Consider the following 24,515-nt stretch of genomic DNA (forward strand, 5'->3'; position numbering starts at 1 on the left):
TACTTATATTTGGCAGGACCTTCGTACCTGCACAGACTTAATCAGTGCGTCTTTTAAACCCTAATTTTCTTGCTTAAATTACTCGATTACTAAAATTTCATAAGTTTTTCGTAATTTAGTATTCAGACCTTCTTTATTTAAGGAATGGTTAACTGTAATTAATTCACCGCTATTAAAAAGATACAATCCTTTCAAATCTACTTTTGACAATATCTACACAAAAAAGTCATGCCTTACATTTTCGAAGAAATTAGTGTTTAAGAAGTGATTTAAGGCTAAAAAAATTAAAACTTAGATTTTTTGTAAAACTTTAATTTTTTGTAAAGACTTACAAACTTATTATGCATTCAAAATGATTTTAAAAAACTTATAAAAAAGTAATAATTTGATTAACAATATATATAGATACATATTTATACTCTACTTTACCTAAAGCTGACAGAGTTATTATCAATCTCCTGATCAAAATTTGATCCATATTTCTTTATCAATTGATTAAAGATATCAATTAATACTTGATCTTTGAATAATTTTAAATCATAGAAAGAAAAAGCATAACTTTGCTGTGCACCAGGTATTTTAGTCCACTTAAAAAGTAACTGCGCCAAGCATATAATCCTAACGAAAGTATAAAATCAAAGAAATGGATACAACCGTTAGTGAGTTGTACGTTTCACTTTAAAGATATCTTTTCCTTCGAATAAGTCTCTTTGCATCATATCTTAAAAATTTAGAATGAGACGAGAAAATGATAATGTCTCTAAATTCCTACACCAGTATAATTTTCTAACATAGCAACATAATTTATAAAAAATATTTAAAAAAAAAAAATTACTCGAAGAACCCTTCCTTTATCAGAAACTTTTAAATAAATGTAAGCGGGATATCGTTTTTTCCAAAGGATAAATATAATCAGTTTTTATTTATCAAAATTAGTCAACAATTATAAATTAGTATTTAATATTATTTTGTTGGGCCACCCATAGAAGATCCCATCATATACTTCCTTCATCATAATATCCATCATATAAGTATATATTTAAATCATCACATAATTTATATAAACAAAATGCAATAAAGGAATACTGGTTAAAAGATGAATTGATATAGACAGAATTTCTGTTTTTATTTGTAAAAAGTACGACTCATTTTGTAATTGTCTTTCTCCATGATATCTAATGAGAGTTATTTATACATTTTCAATTCATCAACCAAAGGAGTGAGAGTTGGTGTCTTCATTTTCTCAATTACACAGATCATCTCACTGATCTTTGTTTCATATTTAACAGCATTTTCTAAATACTTTACGTAAGTATCGGTTTAAACAAGAAATGGAATAAAGATCTTCTCAGCATAATTACAGGAGATTGACGCATCATTTGTTCTCTAAAGAAAGGAGTTCATTCACGCGACCTTTATGTTTGGGAACTTAACTGAGGTACAGTTTTTAGATTTTTCTAAAAAAAAAAGTTTTTATAAATGCTGTTAAGTCCCTTATTTCAAATAAAAAAATTACTGAGAATACGTAACTTTAATTGAAAAACTAAAGCAATTACGAAATATTTTTTTAATGATGTTTTACCTAGGTTGATGATTAATGAAATTCACAGACCTGAAAAAAAAAAAAAAAGAGAAAAGGTTATTTAGATTGAAACACTCATTATATTAATAAATTTTATTTAACAAAAATTCCTTCATTGAAATGCAACCAAATATTTTCCTGTGAAATATTTTCTCATTAGGACATTATGTTAATTATGTTAATTATGTTAATTAGCATAAACAACGAAGGCAAACACTTTCACCAAGATAATTTTTGGCACTTAAATTGAATTATCTTTTTTTGTAATTTAAAACATTATACATTTTGAAAAAAAATATCATTTCTTCAACATTAAATTAGTAGCATAAATGATTATTTTAAATAACATAAAAGTCATTGTTTTATATCTTAATTCTTAAGTTGTTTATCTTTTAAATTAACTCCTGCTAGAATTTTTACTGTTCACTCGAAAACTATTATTGTAAAATACTATTGCCACTTTTCAATAATTCTTTTTTTTTTGATTTTGGAAGGTGAAATTTTATAATTAGCATTATTATAGTTATTGTTATTGTTATTATTATTATTATTATTATTATTATTATTATTATTATTATTATTATTATTATTATTATTATTATTATTATTATTATTATTATTATTATTATTATTATTATTATTATTATTATTATTATTATTATTATTATTATTATTATTATTATTATTATTATTATTATTATTATTATTATTATTATTATTATTATTATTATTATTATTATTATTATTATTATTATTATTATTATTATTATTATTATTATTATTATTATTATTATTATTATTATTATTATTATTATTATTATTATTATTATTATTATTATTATTATTATTATTATTATTATTATTATTATTATTATTATTATTATTATTATTATTATTATTATTATTATTATTATTAATATTATTATTATTGTCATCATTATCATTATTATAATATTTAACATTATTCAAAAAAATACCAATTACGTAAGTAGTGCAGTAAACAATAATCATGTTCTTAATCAGTCGTACCAGAGTTCTTTAATCGAGATCGAATATCGCGAAAAAGCAAAAGACAAATATGTGAAGATATTGAATCTAAACAACGTCCACGTGAACGCAATACTTCTATAGCCATCTTTCGTTTATGTTCTTCTAATTTATCACCTGCGAGCGATGTGTCTAAACGACTAGTTTTATCAGTTGGTGGATTTTTTGAAGGATTATTTGTAGTTCCTGTTTCCGAAAAACAGCCAAGAAATTTACAATATGCATCTTGATCGATTTCTGAATTGAAAAAAAGCCCACCACTTAAAACAGAAAGCTGAGCTATCAAAAGATCATCAACAGCTGGTGATATAGAATCCGGGATGACAAGACTCTTTTCATTAATGAAATTGTTTTGAAAGTTACGCAGACGAGGGGCAAACATGTGCAGTCGCACACCGCGATTTTGCGAAGCGGAACGGAAGATCGGAAGCAGCTCGTTTGCTTCAAATGAACTAATTATTATATACAATCTCCTATTCAAACTAGGTTCATGATCTACTACAACTAACCAAGAAATCTCAAGTAGAAAATCTTCCACGTTGCTATAAGAGTTTTTAACAACCTTGGTGAATTCTTTTGTGACCATTAAGCCTGGATTCCAACAGTCTCTTACGAAGAGCTTTGAAAGTCTTGTTGTGCTATCAAAGATTTTATTAACTGGGATAATATCAACAAGACTTTCACTTTTGAAGCACCCTGTTGTCACTAATTCAATGATTTCTTGCGAAGTAGTAGGTTTATGTGGGCACTGAAGATTAGGTCGATAAACATGGCGTTCCTCTTCCAACTCAACTTCAAGTTCTCGTTCCTGCTCCTCATCCAAAATATTAGCGAAGCGTTTATACGTACTAACATACTCGTTACAACGAGAAAAAATATTGTTGCCAATCGATATTATTGCTTCACTAAAGTTTTTGGCTGTATCAAGTTTATCGGCAAAATTTTCCTCAAAACGTTTAACGCTGCTATTAAGATTCTTTTTTAAGATTTCCGGAAAAGGTTCAAACAAACGAGATCCTCCGTAAAGTCGAAATAGCTGTATCACTTCGTCTTCGGTACATCGCAAACCAAGTTTTTTTAGATCAGATTTTATATTTACAACTTTATGATTGAAGGCAGACTCAGCGGCATCCTTAATAGCTCGTTGAAACCCTTGAGATGACCAATGCAAAAGTCCGTCTCGTACAGAGTCACAACTGTTTCCAATAGACCATCTAAGGATGTCAGCAGATTGTGGTTGTCTGTCATTAGATTTCATTTGCTTTGTTATTGATAAGTGTACATCATTTGCGGCGCAGTAGTAAATGGAGTGTCCTTTCCCAAGCAAACGCATGCGCATACAAGCTTGAACGAGACGGTCTTTTGTCAGTCCTTTACCCAATGTTACACATCCGAGAGTGTTAAAAGGAAATCTTAAGTCTGTTCCCCGAGTATGAATGTCATCAAGATAAACAACACAACGAGCAAGCTGATGACAATAAGGAGACACAGAAAACAGACATTTACGACCATCTCTTTCGCATACCATTAACCTATCGTCTTTCCCAAAAAACACAGCGGCAGACACCTGCTTATTTTCGGAAAGTTTTCTTAGCCATTCTTGAGCAACTTTTTCGTTGTCCATTTGAAGCATTAGTGCGCCAACATCAAGCAATACACGAGCACCAGTTTCTACAGCTTTGTTTATAATATCTTCGTCTAATGTATTCGCACTTGGACCAAAATGATAATAGGAGTTATTTTCAGATTGAAGTAAGTAACTTACAACCATTGCGTTTGTACCTAATACCTGCGGTAAATCTTTTTGTTTAATTGTTAGTGGCAAAAGCAGCTGAGATTCGTTTGTACCACTGAATCCTGTAGTCGGTTTTTCTGCTCCACTACCAAACTTGTTTTTGGAAAGACAGAGATCCCACGCTGACATCGAAATCTTATGAGGAAACTGCTTTGATTCCTTGGGAAAGACAGCCCTACTCAACCAGAAATTCACCACGTTCATGCTGTAGCAAAGCAAGGAATACAATTGTTCTCTCTGCTCGATGTCATCAAGATTAACGCCGTTCAAAGAATGCAAGTTTTTTGGCACGTTATCAATGCCGACAGCTAATATCCACCTTTCATACTCTGCGTGTTTGTAAGAACAGTTGTCTAAACGTTTAAATACATCGTCCATCTGAGCTTCGTTGAGGCCACTCATGTAGTAACTAATTTGCGTTAGAATAATAGCCAAGTCAGGATGACCGAATTCTGTTTTTTCCGCAGCAACATCCTTAGCGCGAAACGGCACAGCCATTTGGGTAGTCTTGCTCACTGGATTGACCCCAAAGTTTACTCGCAAACGTTTTTGAAGGGCTATGTGCAAGACTTCGAAGCAAAGTATTCCTCTTAAAATCAGCAACTCTTCTCTCAATATTAGGTTCTCATCAAAAAGCTCGTTCAATCGGGCCATTTGCTCTACTTTTTCGCTTAAGTTGTTAGAGAGAATATACAATCGAACATATTTTTTGTCTTTTTCGCCAAGCTTTGCTGCAATTGAAACTTCTGGAACTTGGTTTTCAAGAACTGAATCAACAATTTTACCACACAAAGTTTCGTACATGTCAAGGTTGCTGCTGAGAAATCGAATATTCGAAAATGCGTCATCACCACGACTTCTTTCAACTTTGAAATAAATATTTTCATTTCCATATATGTTTAAGAGGTCAACAGTAAATCTATTAACCAATCTCAGGACTGCCTGAGCTATTTTCCATCGTTGTTCGCCTCCATCAACAAGCAACTGATCGCCGATGGTGTAAACAACCTGATATTTGACATTCAGAATCTCGTCTGCTTCATCCAAGATGTCGCGTGCGTGCTCTCGAAGCCAACAGCGCAATTCATACAGCTGTATTCCATCATCATCACCTTTACGACAATGCTCCAAGGTCTTTAAATCGAGAGATAATCGGTACTCAGGTGTTGTCAACATCAATCCATGAACAGCCATGCATTCTTGGTGAATACCCAGAATCTTTGAAACGTTTAACTTCATGTCGCGGCGACATGGCACTGTATAAACTCTTCGGTTCAGAAGTCCACCAAGTTTATCAACAAGTGCTTCATAGTTGGTATAAAGAAGGGAGCGTAAAGTTGTTACTCGAATAAGTTGATCTGAGTTAGACAAAGAAACTGCTAATAATGGAACAATGACGCTAGTTTTTCCTTCTCCCATGTTCAACTGTTGGACAAAGTTTTCGTTTGCATTTACCATACTGCGTGCAATATCAACCTGCAAGGGACGAATCAAAAAGTTTCCTTCAAGCTCAAGAATGAGCCACTCAGGATGCTCTGAGGGAATCCAATTTTTGTGTCCTTCATTGATTACTTCTCGAGAAAGTATTTCAGGCGGCGATTCGTCGCGAAGCAGTTTTAGAATTCGAAGAGCACGTTGTTCTGCTGTCCAGCATACAATAACTGCTCCAACACGATCTACAACGTTTTGTGGAACAGCATTTTTACCATCAATAGCAAGACAAGCACGTGAAAAAGATGTTAAGGGTAATATGCAAGGAATAATCACAACTGGGCAAAGTCTTCTCCATAGTCCTCCTGCAACTAATGCTTGACCCACGAAATCATCATTTTGTGGTTTCATCGCATGTAATACTTCTTTCCACCATAGTCTTAGTTTTGATGTATTTTCGTTTAAGATAATTTTGCATTTTTCTGTTTCATCTGCATTTTTAAATATTGTTTCAGCTGTTCTTAGTTCATTAGTTTTACTGAAAGCTTCCGAACTTTTTTGTAAAGACTTGTGCATATACTGGATAAGAGCATCGTTACTTTTAGCTTGATCGTGAATAAGGGACGCCAAGGGTGTTGATTGGATTTTCTCATTGGAGTTACTGATCACTTTATTGCAGTTTACTGAAGGAATCTTTCTAAAAATATTTTCTGCTTCCTGATTATCTGAAAGATTTCCAATCGCAAAATATAGATCATTCGTTTTTAAAGATGTTTGTAAAGTTTGACTATTATTTACAAAAGAAGGAACAGAACCTTGTACATATGAAAGGTTTGCTATTGGAAGAGGAAGTGATGGTTGCCATTCACGAATTTTCATCTCTATTTCTGTAAAAAAAGATTTCAATTTTTCGTTATTACCCCATCTAGTAAACAAAGTATTAATCCTTCGTTCTAAGATAGGAACATTAATTATATCATCACATGAGTCAAGTTTAAAACGCCTTGATATCCATTGCTTTTTAGCTTGGTCTTCAATTATTTCTATTGCCTTTTTTTTTGAACTTTCATACATTTCTTGTGTTTTTTCAACTGAATGACTAACTGATAACTGAAAAGAATAAAAATAGAAACTTTTTATTTCTTCTTTAATTACAGAACGAATTGCTTCTATATCAAACTCTGTTTCTTCAAGGTGATCGTAATCTCTGACAGTCGGCGGCTTAACGTTAATTCTCATTATTGCAACTGCTAATAGGCTAAAAAGAAGATAGACGTCTTCGCCGTTAAACGCTAAAAAAGATAGCAGCAACGAAAAGTTAAATGGGCAGAAGCTCTGTTCATTCACATTCTGAGCTGATTCATACAATTTCAAATAACTATCTGGAATGCTTATTTCGCGCCATGTTAATAATGAAGAAAACGAAATATTGTTTGACTGTTTCAGCTGCCTTTTTTTTTGAATAATTCTCCACAAGTTTGTAGAAGGATCCAAGCGTATGCCTTCCCGTTTATAGTAAGTTTCCATAAGAAGTCTAGACCATTTTGTTTCTGTTTTGATCTCTTCATAATTGTAAGTCCATGCCGTTTGTCTCAAAGATGGACCACCAATCTTTTGTTCGCTGTCTACATTTAAACGGGCGCTTGGGTTTAGCTGATTTTTTTGACGCCAATAGGCTCGCTCGTTTAGAATCTTCCTGACCTCATTCGTATTTTTACTTTTTACGTTTTCCAGAATGTTTTGAGTAAACAGTTCTTGGTACTTCTCTGCATTGTTTAACAAAAGCTTTGCAGCCAAAGCAAGTCCTTCGTAGCCATATGTTGATTGGAGATTTGGCAACCAAGTGACATTTTGCATATGTTTTAAATGTGGCGGATAGAAGGTACGAGCTGGCGCTAGATTTGAAATGCTCTTTAAAAGATGAATCGCATTTCGTGTTAGCGGTCTGCAGGAGAATGTACGTCCAATCTGTAACAAGCGCATTGAAGATTCAGTTCCTGTCAATCCCGTGAAATGATCTGGAAGTGAACTAGATGTCATTGCGTGAAGAAGAGCTAGATAAAGGCATGCTTCTTGGCTGGCAGGGCAACGGAGTTCACACAGCCGCTCATCGAGATGATAAGCAAAGCATGGAGGAGACAAAAGGTTATCAAAAATGATTGATACACTTTGACCGCAAAAGTTTTTTGATTCGGTCAACTCAATATTTTCAGCATACGGTAATAACAACACCCTTCGGCGAAGAAAGTGTGTATTAACTTCAGGATTATCTTCCCACAACAAAAGTCCATTTTTCAACCCAATCAGCGTTCCGAAATCACCTTGGTGATCAGCAACAAACATTCCCTCATACTCATGTGATAATAGTTTACCATTTTTTTCTTTGAAAGAAAGACCCAATCGAAGCAACTCTACGTTTAACTTATATTTTTTTAAATGAAATTGAGTATTTATTTCTTGAAACCACAAATGAACAAACTTTTTTAACTCAAGACGACTCATACCGCCAGAATGATAAATACTGTTATAAGTGTCGCTGCAAATATTAACTAAATATCGTTTCCTCTGCACATCAAACAAACACCTCTGCAGCAAATCAAATTGGTAAGGAAAACACTGGCTAGAATCTGACTTAAAGAAGCAGCAATCATTAACTTTAACTGGTCGAAAAAACAAAACTCTAGTTTGTTTACATAGCCAATGGCTGTAATTTGAAACGAAATGATCGGGGAAATCTCCTTCAAAGTACCTACTGGGAATTAACTCGTACTCATCCCCTTCTTGTCTACGTTCCACAACAACAAGACCGTGAGTTTGGAGAGAAAATGTAAATATAGAGCCTTGCAGTTTGTGCAGGGTTACAAATGTGCCAGATCTTTCAGCGGCTGGTTGCACTTCAAAATTGCAGGTACCGAAAATTCGCACATAATCTGGAGATACGCTAATTGATTTTGGAAGTCTACCGACTGGATTTCCGTTAACTAAGTACTTACCGCTCAATATGTTTACTTGTAATATTACCGACCTATAAGCTGATACTTCAAAAACATTGTGGTACCATTGACGAGCAGGTTGCAAATATGGCATCCAATTGTTTGTGCAATTACCAGTGTGGAAATCAGACCAACGCAAAGACAGAAACTTAGCAAATATTTCATCACTATTTGAAACTAAAGTTTGGACTGCAAAGTTCTCAAAACGCAACCCTATAAGTCTAACGCGTCGAAGCAAGCTAGTTCTTTCCATATCGACTATGCCATTATTAAGAAGAATATTGTCATGAATTCGAGCCACTGCGAGAAGCCACGATACAAATGTGTTTTTGTTAATTATGAGATGTGCATGTGATTCATCAACATCAAAAGTAAGTGCTGCAAAAGCTGCAACATCGACTAACTTTAGACGGATTTGTTGGATGTCTTTTACTGTTGATGAAATCTTCCCAGACAATAAGTTTTCAATTTTTTCAGCCCATTTTTCAGCAATATCTCGACAGCGCAAAAGTAGGAGTTTGACTTTCAAACGGATTGATTCACTTGATAGCGAAAACATTCTTAAAGCAATTATAATCACAACTTGCAGTTGACTGTGTTTCTTCCAGTTTTCACTGATGCTTTTTAAAAACTCCGAAAGACATTCAATCAGCTTAAAACAAAATCCATCGTGTCGGAGATCGTAATGAGACTCAAAACAAACAACGGGATCATCACTTAATTCCTGAACTGCAGGCCCTACTTGCCATAAGGTCTGTGCCACCAAGGCAAACACCGATGACATCTCGAAACTCAATGAGCGCATTTCAAAAGCTTTTAGTAGATTTCGAAGTTGTAATCGATGACCTGCTCGGAGTGAACCGAATGCTTTAAACTCATTAATGTCAAGATGCTCGGGACATTTTGCTTGGGAAGCTAGGACTTCGTTTTCTGTATGAATAGATCCCGAAATCCATGTCTCATCTATATTATATGGCTCGCTCCACGCTTTCATCGTGTGAAATATATTTTGGGTAGCTTTTTCAAATTCAACATTTATAAAGTTTAGAGATGACGTTTCGTAAAAGAGGCTTATGGTAAGACCGCAAGGTTTTAAGTAGTCGTTAGAGTTAGAACTATTTGAAACTCTTACCCTTTTGAATCTCATATTTGAAAACAATTCAGCGGTGCTACCAAGGAAAACCAACGATGAGTAGCATTCGCTACTGACCCATCTACGTAACTGCGGATGATCTTTCCATTTTTGAGTCATTCTTCTTTGTTGAAATTGATTTCCGCATAGTTTATGTAGTATCAAGAACAAAGCATCTCGAATGCAACGAATGCTCGTTGGTATGCTCAATTCAAAGACAATCAAGTTTTGCTCCCAAATGCAGTTTTTTGGAATTGGATCTTCATAGACATCGATATGTATGGAATTGGCACTTTGTAATAATTTGCATTTTAAACACATATAGCAACTACCATCATAGCCAATTGTGTGATTAATAATACTGCTATATTCAACCATGATCTCATCGTAGCGCTTTTTTTCTCTTTGAAACTCTAAGATCTTTAGTTGTCTTTGCTGTTCAGCATGCAATAGAATCTCGTTTCTTTTTTGCTGCATATCAGGATTATCCGCGGCAATTCTTTGTCCCAGAGAAGTTTCGCACAGTTTTGATATAATGCATGGATAGATCGCGGATTTGTTTCTCGTTGTAAAGTACGTTTGAACGGCGAGCACTTTTTTCATGTCATCAAGACGTGGGATTAACAGTCCACCAAATACATTATCATCAAAGCTACTCCGATATTGAGACATTATTGGCCATTCTTTTATTGCATTACTATCCAGTACTGCAAGTATCATATATGCTGTCAAAACCATTCGACTGGATCCAAGTGGATCGTTCAAGTAAAATGGGAAGCTCAAATCGAGATACTTTTTAAGCAAATTAAAGAGTTTATCACTGTCTCTTATGAATTGCGAAACATTTAGCGAGAAATTTTGCCATAATACGTTTCTAACCCACAATTCAAAGTCCCATATATTTTCTTCAATTTGATTATCTCGGCCAAAAGACTCCAGAAATTTGATCTCAAACAATGTCGTTCCTGGTTCGGAGCGCTTTACGCATGAAGGAATAGGCACATAAGAGCTAGGGGGTTCTTTCACTTCTTTAAATGCTTGACTCAAGCGACTAGTTGCAGTTTGACATAAGTTATGGATTAAATGGTTATGCGCATTAGGAACCGAAATGTTGATTTGCACCGATTCACCGCAGGCCTTCGAATAGTCTTTCCATTGATTTTCAGCAATTTTACTGTGTTTCTGCAAAACGTTACAACTATTCTGCAATACACTTGAAACCCATTGTATTGTTAAATTTGGTAATGAACAATCAATACTGATGCTGCTTTCGTTAAATTTGTTGATTAGTTTTTTCAGTTTTGCCATTCGTCTACTTATTTTGCTCATCATCTGCATAAGAATATCCTGTTCATTTGTTGCATTTGAAAAGTTGTCAAGGAAACTTACCATAATATGAATCATCAGTGATTTATAAACTACTGTACCTTCGTTCGTTCCCATTTCAGTTACGAGTATAATTTGAAGCACGCTTTTAATTGCGATCCATTCTCCAGAACGACGCCAAGGACTTCCAGAGTGTTTGCTCCAAAGAACATCATCTCTTATCACCTTCTGAACGCGATTTGAGTCATAAACTGCTTCTTTCGTACCAGACATTGCTCCCAGGAACCATGACATGACTAAGAATGGCTCAGCAACATCACGAGAATCCGCATGATTGATTCCAGCTTTTGATGTCTCTTTCAGTGTTTTGTCAAACATGTTATTGCACAGTGCAGCAACTTGACAGGCAAATGTTTTACTCAAGAAACGATGGAAGGGAATCCAAACCGCTCTCTCAGGGAATGTAGTAAACAAATCACCTGCGTTCATTACAGTTTCGTTACTTGCTGAAGTTCTAGAAACACTCATTAGAGCGTTGTCTGTATTGCAATTACATCTTCTTATTGTAATCACTGAGTTTTGAGCACGCACGAATATTGCAAATGTTTGTCCTGGCTGCAGTGCGTTAAGAGCCCCTAAAATTTGATTTTCATTTACGTCACTACTTTGCACGTTTTGCCATGTTTGCAATGTGTTTTGGATCAACTTCATACTTGATATAGGAGTTTCCCAACTGCGCAAACAGTCAAACATAAACTGGACTAAAGTGCCCTTAAATTCAGTATGATCTGAAGATAGAATTAAGCGACGCATCAGAAAGACATTATGAAGAACAACTTGCATTTGTTCCTTCTGAAAGTTTTTCTTCATTTTCAATTCTAAAGTATAAAAGGTTCGTTAAAAAAATGTTTATGGTATTTTGCCATTTCAGTCCGCTAAAAATAATTACATCAAAAAGTTCGACTGAGTAATTGTTTTTGAAGCATGATTTTTAGGCAACTAACGTATTATAATTCTTTTGTGAAGCCTAAGTTTTATAATCTGAATCTTTTGATATTTATCAATAAACCCCAAATAAAAAATAAATAAATCCTGCTTGTTATTCATTGGTAACAATAACACCAGATATTTAACGATCATTAATCTCCAGATTGTAAAAGAGCCAAAAAAATCGATATCAAAATATCTAAAAAGCAGTTCTGTTAAGGTTTTGTAACTTTAAGATTTTTCTTTTTTTAAAACCTGGGTTTGAACATTGGTTTGAAAGTTGGTTTTAAAAATTTCAAGCTTCTTGAAAATAATTTAATTCAACAAAAACTTCAAAAACAATGTTAGACTTTTTTTAATAAATTTTTCTTTGCGTAATACTCTTCGGTTCACTATACACTTTAATTATTTTAACACACTTTGATAGTATTAATGTAATTGGTTATTTAACCGGAATTTTAAATAGTGCTTATTAATATGAAAAATTCAAATAGTTCCGTTCAGATTTTCTTGATAAACATGAGTAAATTGTATAAATATATATAAGTGAAGTATAAATATGTGTGTGCGTGCGTGTGTGTGCGTGTGTATGTGTGCGTGTGTGCGTGCGTGTGTACGTTTGTGCGTGCGTGCGTGCGTGCGTGTGTGTGTGTTTATCACTTATATATATAAGTGATATACATAAGTCATATTTTCCCGTCAGCGATCAATCTTTTTTAGGAAACAAATATTTCACGAATGATTTTCTAAGCGACTTGCAAAACGGTTTTAGTTCCTGAAGTTTTAAAACCATCATTTAGAGTCTCGTTTGCTTCTGAATGATTTGAACCGTTTTTACTTTGGAATTCTTTTTTTATGACAGAGTCAAAAGTATTTATTTTTATTTTCAAGCTCTCTTTACAAATTTGTTACCTCCTGAAGTTCTAAAAAGATTTATAAGAGCGTTATATGCATCAATTTTAGATCTTACTAATTTTAATACTGAATTTTGAGTATCCATAAAGATTGAAAACACTTCTCCAGGCTGCAATCCTTGAAGAGCTTCAAAAACAGGATTTTCAGGATTTTCCTTTACCACATCACTTTGTACGTTTCGCCACGTTTGCATAGTGATTGTAACTGACTTCATACCTTAGATAGGGGTTTTCAAACTAGGCATAGAATTAAAGGTGAAACGGATTAAGGTTCCGGAGAGTTCAATTTTGCCTATTTTTAGCGGCACTCGATATGTAAGAAAAATATTTTGGAACAAAAAAATTCCATCCGTTCAAACAGAAAATCCTCTGCATTTTCGATCCTTGAAATAGAAATTTGATTTAAAGCTAAAGTTAGTTAAAGTTGATTGAACTTTCTTCAAAGATTTTAGTTTCGTTTATGATCATCTATTATTAAATTTGTATACGAATAAATGCATCAAAAAAAACAACGACCCGATGCTTACATAACCGCCTTTTAAAATATGAAACCAAGTTAGATTTCATTAGGCATTTGATTGGTTGGGGTTTGGGTTAGGGTAAGGGTTAGGGTAACTCTAACCCTAACCCTAACCCTAAATACAGTTTATATATGTTTAGTAAGTAAATGTCATGTGTAATGCTATTTATCTTGTTCTGATAAGTTAATTTACTATAAATGTATTTTTTGTTTGAAAATCTCTACTTTGCTTTACTAAATTTCATTTTGAATACTGATTTACTGCTCCAATGCCATAGAGTAAATTTTTCATGAGTTTTAAGTTTAACTTTCGGTGGAGATTTATAAGATTTTGTTTAAGGAAGGTATTAATTTTGTCATTAATTTGCACAATAAATATATTTATAATACATATACATATTATATAATACAAATGCATTTATAATACATATACAGTATTGTGAAAAATTTAAGAACCACCAAAAAAACAAATCATAATTTATTTTTATTTTTAAATTTTTATTTAACTGAATATATTTTTCTGGTAAAAAAAATAATAATAATAAATTTTAGAAAATAGGCAAACAAAATAAAAAATGATAATAATGATAAAAACTTTTAAACAAATAAAAAAAATGTATTTAAAGTTTTATAGGTAATTTTTATTTTAAAAAAATTGTGAAAAAGTTAAAAACCACAGAACAAAAAACGGTAATTTTTTACCTAATACCGCGTTATTTTATTATGAATTTTTTAGCACTCATTTATACGATTTGGCATTGAGTCTATTAAATTCTCTATGTTTGGAAACATTTCTAAGTATTGCTGGTAAAATATTGCGCAGCTCCTCAAGGCTCCTTGGTGCTTTCTTGGCAATTTCTTTATCAAGCCAACTCCAAAGATTTTCAATTCAATTTAGATCTGGGCTATTTAGTGGCTAAGTTAGACGCTCAATATTTTTGCTTTCGAACCATTCAGAGACAATTTTAGCCCTGTGACATGGTGCATTGTTTTGCTGAAAAATGAACGGATAGCTTTGCTCAAGTGCATCAATTCACGGTAATAAGTTGTTATTTAAAATATCGACTTAAGAAATAGAGTTGAATCGGCCATCAAATAATTTAAACCTACCGAGATCATAATATGTCATGCAGCACCATATTCCAACCAACCCGCTACCTTGTTTTGTTCTTTGAACTATACAATCGAGATTATATTTTTCTGAAGGCTGCCTGCGAATCATAATTCGGTTTTTTCGGCTATTAATCTCGATATTCATCTCATCAATGAACATTACTGTCTTCCATTTTTGTTTAGACCATTCTTTGACGCTTTGGTAAAACTCTTTTCGCTTTTTTATATGTCGTTTGGTAAGTCGCGGTTTTAGAACAGCTTTTTTCCATAACATATTGTTAGCTAATAGTTTCCAACGCACAAGTGATGCCGATGCTTGACGTCCATTTGAAAGCTTCTATTCCCTTCTTAATTCATGCCTCGGCATGGTTTGATTTTTCATTGCCAACTTGATTAAAAGGCGATCATCATAGGATGTCGTCAAACGCGGTCTTCTAGAACGATGGCGATCAACGTAAGATTTCGTCTCTTTGAATCCTTTGATGATTGTTAACACCAAACTATGTGATCACTTTATTATTTTTCCAATTTCACGAGCGGATTTACCTTCCTGGTGAAAATGCACCACTTTTACACGATCTTTATAGGTAATAGCTTTTCTACTCATTTTTATCAAAAGAAAAGAATTTTTTTTTTGTTTGAAATTTAATTTTTTAAAAGTATTTTAAAAAAATTACTTTTTTTCAAATACTTTTATTGGTTTTTTGGTAATGACTCCGGTCATTAATAAAATATTTAAACAAAAAAGGTAAAAAATAAATTTAAAAAGACGTTTCCGCCGCATTTAGCACCAAAATTTCTTTGTGGTTCTTAACTTTTTCACAAAAAAAATATTTAAAAAAACAAACACATAATATTTAATCCTTATTTTTATAGGTTCTATTTTCTAATTTTCAAAAAAAAAAAATTTTTTTTTTCTCGTTCTATTTACTATGTTTGAAAAAAAAAGACTATTTTATTATCTTTAGAATAAAAATTAATTAAATTTGTTTGAAAAAAATATTTTTTTTTATTTAGTGGTTCTTAACTTTTTCACAATACTGTATATATATATATATATATATATATATATATATATATATATATATATATATATATATATATATATATATATATATATATATATATATATATATATATATATATATATATATTATAAATGTACAAGGATGGCCGAACGTATATTTCGGCCATCCTTGTAAAATAAAAGCTTATCTATAAATTAACCTAGTAATTGATTTGGTTATACTTTGTTAATTTCACTTCCTGATCCATTTAATACAGTGTACCCTGAAAGTTTATGCGGGGGGGGGGGGGGAATTATTTTGATACTGGTTTTGTTGTTTGATGATAAAATTGTCAAAACAAAATCTTTTTTTTTTGTATTTTTTTTTTATTAATTAGAGTAAGTGTTCCTCCATTTATTGGCACCTTTTTTGTGCGCGTACAAAACTTCTTTCTAATGTTTGGTAGTTAATTAATTACTGATTTTTTACCTGTGAATAAATTGGCCATTAAGTTTTAACAGATTATTTTATTTATGATTTATTTAATCTAATCGACTTTCTTTTCCTTTGAAAATGATAAATATTTGTTATTTATTTATTGCACAAAACCTCACCAAAAAAACTTTGATGAAATATTAAATACTTTGTGAAATATTTAATGCCAAATCTAAAATCTTGTAAAACTTTCACCAAATAAGAAAGAAAAATATCCCTGAGGGCGTTAAATGGCAAGTTGTTGGTTTAAAGAAACAAGACAATAATAAACAAAGGTTTTAAAAATATATTTAAATAACTTTTTGTTTTTAACTTTTTGTTATAAAAAAACCAGACCAATATCATAAAGCGGCTGCCCTTGTGTAAACTTTACGGACACATTATACAAAAATTTCTTGGAGTTTAACTAACCAGATATGTAATTGAGTTATGATGAGCAAATTACTCAACAATTAGTTCAAAACAAAATAATAATATTTGTAAACAACACTTTAATACAAAACGCAGCAATTGCTAATATCCGGCATCTCTTTATTTTAACTACAAAATAATATGAAAGAAAGAGAGGTAGAGGTATAAAGAGTACGGAAAAATGAATAACAAACGAAAGACGAATTCGTGCGTTGATCCTTGGGCCTTTTCATATTTTTTTATATACGCAACCTTTTAATACACTTGCTTTCGTTTTTGTATTTAAAAATTAAAGATAGACTCAAATGTTTTTTCACGAGTCATGCATGACATCCCCTATTTATACTTCTGTGCAAGTGATTAAAAAAAAAACCTTTTACTCACTCCCCCCCCTCCCTTTCGGTAAGTGCTTCCGTGCAAGTGATAAAAAAAAAAAAATTTGCTCTCAGTCCACGGTGAATTAAAAGATTTGCTTATAGACAATTTCAAAACATTTTCAAGCTATAATCCTTTTCATAATAAAATATTTTATCGATAAGATATTTAGTATATACCTGAGATAAGATATTTAATATATACCTGAAGATGAAATCTAGAGAAGCAAATCAACAACAAGAAGTTTCAAGGAACTTTTATTGAAAAATGGAACTGAAGCTTCCCTTTTACTGTAATCTTCAATAATTTCTTAAGATATAATATTTCTTACACTCCAGTTTTTTCTTTTTACGCAACAAATAATAAACGCTACATACTTTTTAAATGTTGCGTCACTCTGCAAATAATAATTCTAAAAAATTAAGTTTTCTAAGAATTTCACCAGGTTCTGAGAAGTTTAATCTATTTTATATTTTAAACAATTTCCGTAATGAACCAAAACTTTTTTTTTTCGAAAGTTTGTTTTAAGTTTAGACATTCTTTTTATTTAGTGCGGGATCTTGATGATTCTCTAATTATATTGCTGTTTTAGTCGTTTGGGGCATAATCTAGGGGTTCTGCATTTGGGCCGAATTTGATCGCATTTGATCGCAAATTCCATCGGAATTTTTCTATTTAATATGCAAAATTACGAAGTTTACTGAAAAGAAATTCATAGTTTTAAACAACAATTAAAGCAAAATTTAGAGATTAGAATTTAGAGATAACAAATTTTTAAGCTTTAAGCAATAAGAGTCATTTTTTTTTACCAAGAAAAAAATATATTAAGATCTGTTTTTTCACCAAATACATTATATATTTACATATATATAGATATATATATATATATATATATATATATATATATATATATATATATATATATATATATATATATATATATATATATATATATATATATATATATATATATATATATATGTATTAAGTATTATTTTTTTCACCAAATTTTAGTTTATCTATATGTTTCTCCTAGTTCGGAATTTGGAATTATCGATCAAACTCGATCCCAAGCAAAATCAATTTTTGATTAAATCAATTGTAATAATTTTGATTGAAACCAGGTTACATAATTGATTCAAGTTTTTATTCTCCAATCATTCTTTTTAAGTAAAATCATGTTTAGTGAACGACCAAATTCTTTAATTTCAATGAGAATTATTCAGCATTGAATTTTACAATAGAAAACAATAGGAAAAGAAAATATTTAAGTTTGTTGCACTTTTTTCAAGTACCGAACACAAAGCAAGATGAATGGGAATGATAATTTATTTAGACAACCAAACCATCAAACGAAAACAAATGCGGGCGTTAATCCTTGGGACTTTCGATTACGCAAACTTTTAATACACATGTATCTATAAAAGTATTCTTTTATTTTCGCTTTTACACTTATACCCTGAAGAAGGTCTCAGACGCTTTCTCGCGCTCCCCTTTAGTAGGTGCCCATTACACGAGCCACGCATGCTATAGCCTAGTTATGCCCCCGTGCAAGTGTTAAAAAACTCTGCACTCAGTCAACAGTAAATCAAAAGTATTGTTTATAGAAAAATTCAAAACAATTTCAACCAAAGAAATATGAAGAAGCAAATTAGCGATAACAAATCTTAAGGAACTTTTATTGAAATTGGGACTAAAACTTTCCTTAAACTATAATCTTCAATAATTCCTAAAGATATAATATTTCCTACACTCAAGCTTTCTCTTTTTACGCAACAAATAATAAATCCTTCGTAATTTACATATGTTGTATCATTTGGTAAATAATAATTCCTAGAGTTAAGTTTTCTAAGAATTTCACGAAGTTCTAAAAAGATTAATCATTCGGAACAAACTGTTCTGCAAATAAATACGCAAGTTGTGAGGTGGGAGAATCAAGTTAAAAAAACAACGATCAGAAAAGACGCTCACAAGATGACTTGTCAATCCTACATATAAATAAATGAAAAAGCGAAAAAAAATTAAGTCAAAAACAACAACTATGAAAAGACGCACCGACGGAGACAATGACAGGAGAAGACGTATACACGATGACTCATCAACCTGTGACTTAAGTAAATGATAAAATGGAAAGAAGAAAAATTAAATTAAAAAAAAAACAACTGGGAAAGTCAACACGAAGACTCGATAAACGATAAAAAGGAAAGAAGAAAAGTTAAAAAACAACTAGGAAAAGTCCAAAAACTAAAAAAGCTTAAACAAATAGAGTTTTACAGATGAAGACGGATGAAGGCGGAGTTTTACAGAGGGAGATGGATGAAGACGGAGTTTTAAAGAGAAGTAAAAAAAAAAAGAGTTTTCAGAAAGCCTTTAGGAAGAATTTTAAAGAGAATATTTTGTGATTGAAAAAATATTTGAATAAACAAGAATTTTATGAGTGAATAAAAGAGAAAAAGAAATAAGGAACTAAACAGAAGTCAGAAAAAAAATTAATCAAAGAAGAATAAACAAAAGAATTTGGCCGTTTCAAATGAAGAAGAGATATTCGTATAAAAAAGAAGAACAGAAAGAGGAGTAATTAATAAAAACAGCATTGAACAAGTAGAGCAAGAGAGTATTATTTGTATTTATATAAACTTAATGAATAAAAGAGTGCATACTAATAGAATGAGCATTACATACTAATAGAATGTTTATTGAGTTATACTGTATGATAAAATATACTGACGAACGCAAACACAACCCTAATTCTATACACATAACACTAGATCCATACCTCAAACTATTTCCGTAATGAACCGAAACTTTTATTAAGAGATTCATTTTAAGTTTCGGCTTTTTTTATTAAATTAGTGCGGGATCTTTAACTATATTAGTGTTTTAACCGTTTTGGGGGCATAATCTAGGGTACAAGGGACACGGCAAGAAGATTTTTGTGGAAACTTTTTGAAAAACAGCTAAAGATTCCTAATACTTGCAATAACTGTAATGTGAAAATTTTTCGTGGATCGGACAATTCAAAACTTCAATTAGCGGATTTTCATCTCTAGTAAAATTTTGGCACCCTAGCTTACTCCAAAAATCTCGTAACAGAAAAAGCTTGATTCACAACCACAACCTGCAATCCTGAAAATATACCAACTTTAGATCAATTTGAGCCTCTTATAAGTAAAAAAAAGGAAAAATTCCTTTATTTAGCATCAAATCCAAGCGGCAGAGGACTGTAATTTTACAACCTACAATTTTAGGCTGGGTTGATAATAGCTCAAAAACTGATTCAAACTCAGAAAAAGGTCGGATGTTGCACAAGAGTGGGAGCTAAAAAGCAAGATCACAGTCTGCTAAATAGACAGTGCAGCAAATGTAAAAGAGTTTCCAAAAAACCAAAGTGTATTTACAAGTCTGCTGGCTTTCTGAATCATTCACTTCAACTTGTGATCAAAAAAGAACTTTTTTCACTTCAGAGTGCTGTAAGCTTGATAGAAAAATACCGACAGATTTGCACTAATGCTTCATATTCAAAGTCTTTTCTGAGCTTTACAAACAACAAGATATAAAAATGAGCAGTTTAGATGTTCCAACACGTTGAAATTCAACTTATTACATACTTGGCGGAATTCTGTACTTAAAATCTGCAATTGCTACTACACTGCTCTTAACCTTCCTTCTAGCGGCATTAAATTCTCTGAACACAGAGGGTTGGAAACTAATTGAAAACCAGGTGAAAACATCTTAGCAATCTTTAAGAAAACCATCAAATTGCTCTCTGAAAAAAATGCTTGCATCAGTGCCCGTATTCCAATTGTGCCAAACATCATGAAATTTGTCAAGAGTGCAGTAATAAATCTTGTTTGGGTGATGGCATTTATAGTGCTACAATGGTTGAAGGTTTACCATGCGTTGATGGTTGCTTAATGGTTGCGATTAAGATACTAATAAGTTCTGTTGCAATTACAAAAAAATGGATAAAATTAACCATGTGTTGATGGTTGATTAAATCGTTGAAAATGGTTAATGCATCTTAGGACTATTTTCAGTTCATTTTTAACCATGTGTTAATGGTTTAGATAAAGACTAAAACATGTACGCAGTATTCAAAAGTTTTAACCATTAATTTAATTATGTGTTAATGATTGGATTACATATGACAATCATCAACATTCCTCTTGACATGGACAAAACATAATCATACATCCGTAGTTGCTCCAGCAGGTATTGTAATATCTTCTTGAGCATAAATCTCCCATGAAAATGGTGATGTCTTTAAAGAAGACTTTTTAATAGGTTAAAGATGATTAAATATGAGTTCATTAAATGGTTAAAGGGGACTGAAAATGGGCTGAGCCAGCTCCCGTCTTTTTGTACAACTGATAACAAATATTGTATAGTGTGAGCCACGTATTGGGGTTAATGAAAATTTATAAAATAACCCCAACTGGAAGAAGCTTTAAAATATTTCTAAAGTTGTTTTCGGTGCTGCATTTTCTCAGGTCAAAAGTTGAACGAAGAAAATTTACTTTTGTTATGAAGATCAAATCGATTTTTTATGTAAATATTTTTGTAATTTTTGATTGTAATGAAATGAAAAGAATTACGAATGAAGCATGGTTGTAAGGTATTTTTTGATTTTAAAATTACATTGCACCAAAAGGAATATTTATTGCTTTTGGTGTAAATATAAAAATTCTAATTTGTTTGATAGTTTTAGAAAAAAGCAACTCTGACAAAATAATAATTTTTACAACAGTCGACATTTTTCAATGTTTGCACCTAATTAATTTTTAAACTGCTTGTTAATTTAAAAATAAGCAATGAACATACATTTTTCTGATAGAAAATTTTGCCCTTTGTAATTGCTTTTGTTGCGTCTTTTTTATTTAGTTTTACGCTGTTAAAAATTGAGACTAAACGTTTCTTTACTAATCTGTTATGTCATTAATTTGAAATGATGCAGTTAATTGAATATAGTTTTTTAACTAACAGAGTTGATAAACGATCGAAATCTTCTCGCCTCCACTTTTCTTTTGCTACCGTTGGCGGTTGCCTCCCAAAAATGCTTCGGCGGCAGATTTTTTTGTTTTCCACCTCCCAACATGCAGCCATTGCCAGATTTTATTTGTGGAGGCAGAATTTTTTTAAGGTCACTACCAATTGGGAAGTGGAAGATATTTTTGGGGAAAGATTATTTTTGAAACCGCCTCCAGTGCCTTCCCCTCCTAACTGGCGGTGGTATTATATCCTCCCACAGCCTGAAGAAAGGAAAAGACAATACTATTGTGTTTGAGGTCATTAAAAATCATTTAAATACTTTTTTCTTTTTAAATTGATTTCATTTTATAAATCATTTTTAACTTATATAATATCGTCGGGGAAGTGGAAAAAATCATCAAGTCAAAAATGGAAAAACTCATCAAGTCAAAAATGTCAAATTTGATACAATCGATTTAAGGTTTTTCTATCTTAACTTTTATATATTTAGTATTCCATAAACTTTTCCGAAATATTTCTAGAAGCAGAATTGAAACTCATTTGGAAACGCAAGGGTCTTGAAAGATTTTTTTTTTTTTTTTTTTTTTTTTTTTTTTGTTAAAGAAGAAAAAAATGTCAATTATGTTTAAAATAAACATTTTGTAGCATAAACATCATCCGATCAAAGTCTCAAACTTTTTGTAGGTTTATAAAAAAGTAATGTCAACCTTATTTTAGAAAAAAAGATTGCAGACAAAATTGTTTATTCTTAAATATGTTCTTCGTTTTCAATACCACTGGAGACGGGGGGCGAAAAAATGCCACCAGTTTAGTGGCCGCTATTATTTAGGAAGCAGCACTGGAAGCAGTCTACAAATTATCTTGTCTCAAGAATGCCTTCTGATGGCGGCCGGCAGTTGCTTATGCATTCCGATTAATGGCGGCTTCAAATAGGGAGTTTTGTCACGTGACATTTTATCGCGGAAAAAAATATATCGTACGTTATTAAAAACTTCGTCTAAAAAACGCAACAAATGATTTTATGTAGGTGTTGAAGAATGAAAACCCACCCATGAAAATAAATAGTATATATGTATATATAGATGTTATTTTTTTTAGAAAAGGTTGCACTACAATAATTTTTTTGGGGACATCGTTTTGCTTTAGAATTGATAAAGTTATTTAACTTTACATGTTTCAGTTTTATTTGTATACAAGTAAATTAAGCTAATTCTTTCGTCCCCACATAAAAATAGATTCTGCAACTATTTATTTATTATGTCAAACAGTTTTTGTTTTTTTTTTTGTTTTTCGTTATCTAATAGGGTGGGTTTTTTGTTTTCTAAGTGGAAATTTTATAAATTTCCCCCGTCTTTAGATATTTTATTGTTAAAGCAACTTTTTGCGCCAGAAAAAAAAAAAGATAAAGTTTTTTTTTTTTCGGTGCCAAAAGTTTAACGAGAAACTTTACGGAAATATTTCATAAAATGTATATGAATTGAAAATATTAAAACACGAATATCTTTGGAACTAAATAAGCTACAGAAGTGGTTGAAACCATTTTGAAAATAAAATATATTAAGGAATCCAATGCATTTTAAATAAAAAAGATTTACATTGGCTATAAAAATTGCCTAAGCTCCCTACTTCAAAATCCTTTTGAAGCAGCCATTTTTTTAAAAAAACCAAACCTGGCAGCTGCCACTATTTTGGAAGGCGTAAACAAATGGGGATAAAAAACCAAAACATTCATGACTCTTTGTTTTATATAACATCCTCAGTGGTACAAACCCTGGGCAGGACTGTATGAATGAAAAGTTGCAGCTCTAGCTTTTCTTCTTTCTGTATTTCTTATAATCATTCACCAATCGTCACGATGACTGGGTCCCTTCCCGTTAAAAATAATTTCAATGGACCTGATGACCGATTTGCAAGTAAATGCTTGACACTATAAAAACATCTTCAAAGTAGCCAAAAATGATTTCAAAATAATTAGCGCTTCGTTCTTATTAAAAACAATAGATAGAAACTTGTCTGATACAAACAATGGCATTTTGATCGGTAACAATAGAAGTTTGTTCGGTAGCAATAGCTATTTGTAAGAAATGCTTTCTATTTAAAAAGTGAATTACGTTTGAAAGTGACAGAATGTAAAAGTAACATCAGAATAAATTAAATTAAAAAAAAAAAAAAAAAAAATTGATGGAAAGAAATGCTTCAGTTCAAGTCCAAACAAATAATGTAATAGAAACATTACACCCAGTTAAACTCTCGGCGGAAAGTCTTTCAAAAGTTTTGTTTTGAGATTTCATTAAAATAGAGCTTGCCTAAACTCGTGAGAAAAAAAAAGGCAACATTTTCAGCCAGTTGCTACAAGAAAGCGCAAAGCACCGATTACCGTCGAGAAAAAAACACTGCA

At 31.7% G+C, this 24,515-nt stretch overlaps 1 protein-coding gene across 1 annotated transcript; it reads right to left on the reverse strand.

The window, feature by feature from the left end:
- Positions 1-759: 759 nt before the first annotated feature.
- Positions 760-17,482, reverse strand: LOC149887930 (uncharacterized). The gene is made up of 4 exons (XM_090088485.1): positions 17,333-17,482; positions 2,612-12,184; positions 1,583-1,612; positions 760-1,457 (listed from the first exon to the last, which is right to left on the reverse strand). Exons 2-3 carry the CDS (start codon positions 12,174-12,176, stop codon positions 1,605-1,607), a joined length of 9,573 nt encoding a protein of 3,190 aa, XP_089944611.1. The 5' UTR covers positions 12,177-12,184; positions 17,333-17,482; the 3' UTR covers positions 760-1,457; positions 1,583-1,604.
- Positions 17,483-24,515: the final 7,033 nt, after the last annotated feature.

Source organism: Hydra viridissima, unplaced genomic scaffold, assembly GCF_058129835.1.
Source record: "Hydra viridissima isolate aposymbiotic clone 2 unplaced genomic scaffold, HvirCarnegie_v1 scaffold_5, whole genome shotgun sequence".
NCBI classification, from domain to species: Eukaryota; Metazoa; Cnidaria; class Hydrozoa; order Anthoathecata; family Hydridae; genus Hydra; species Hydra viridissima.

Bases quoted from the DNA above. Each gene is read 5' to 3' on its own strand.
- LOC149887930 (XM_090088485.1), bottom strand. From the start codon at position 12,176: ATGAAGAAAAACTTTCAGAAGGAACAAATGCAAGTTGTTCTTCATAAT.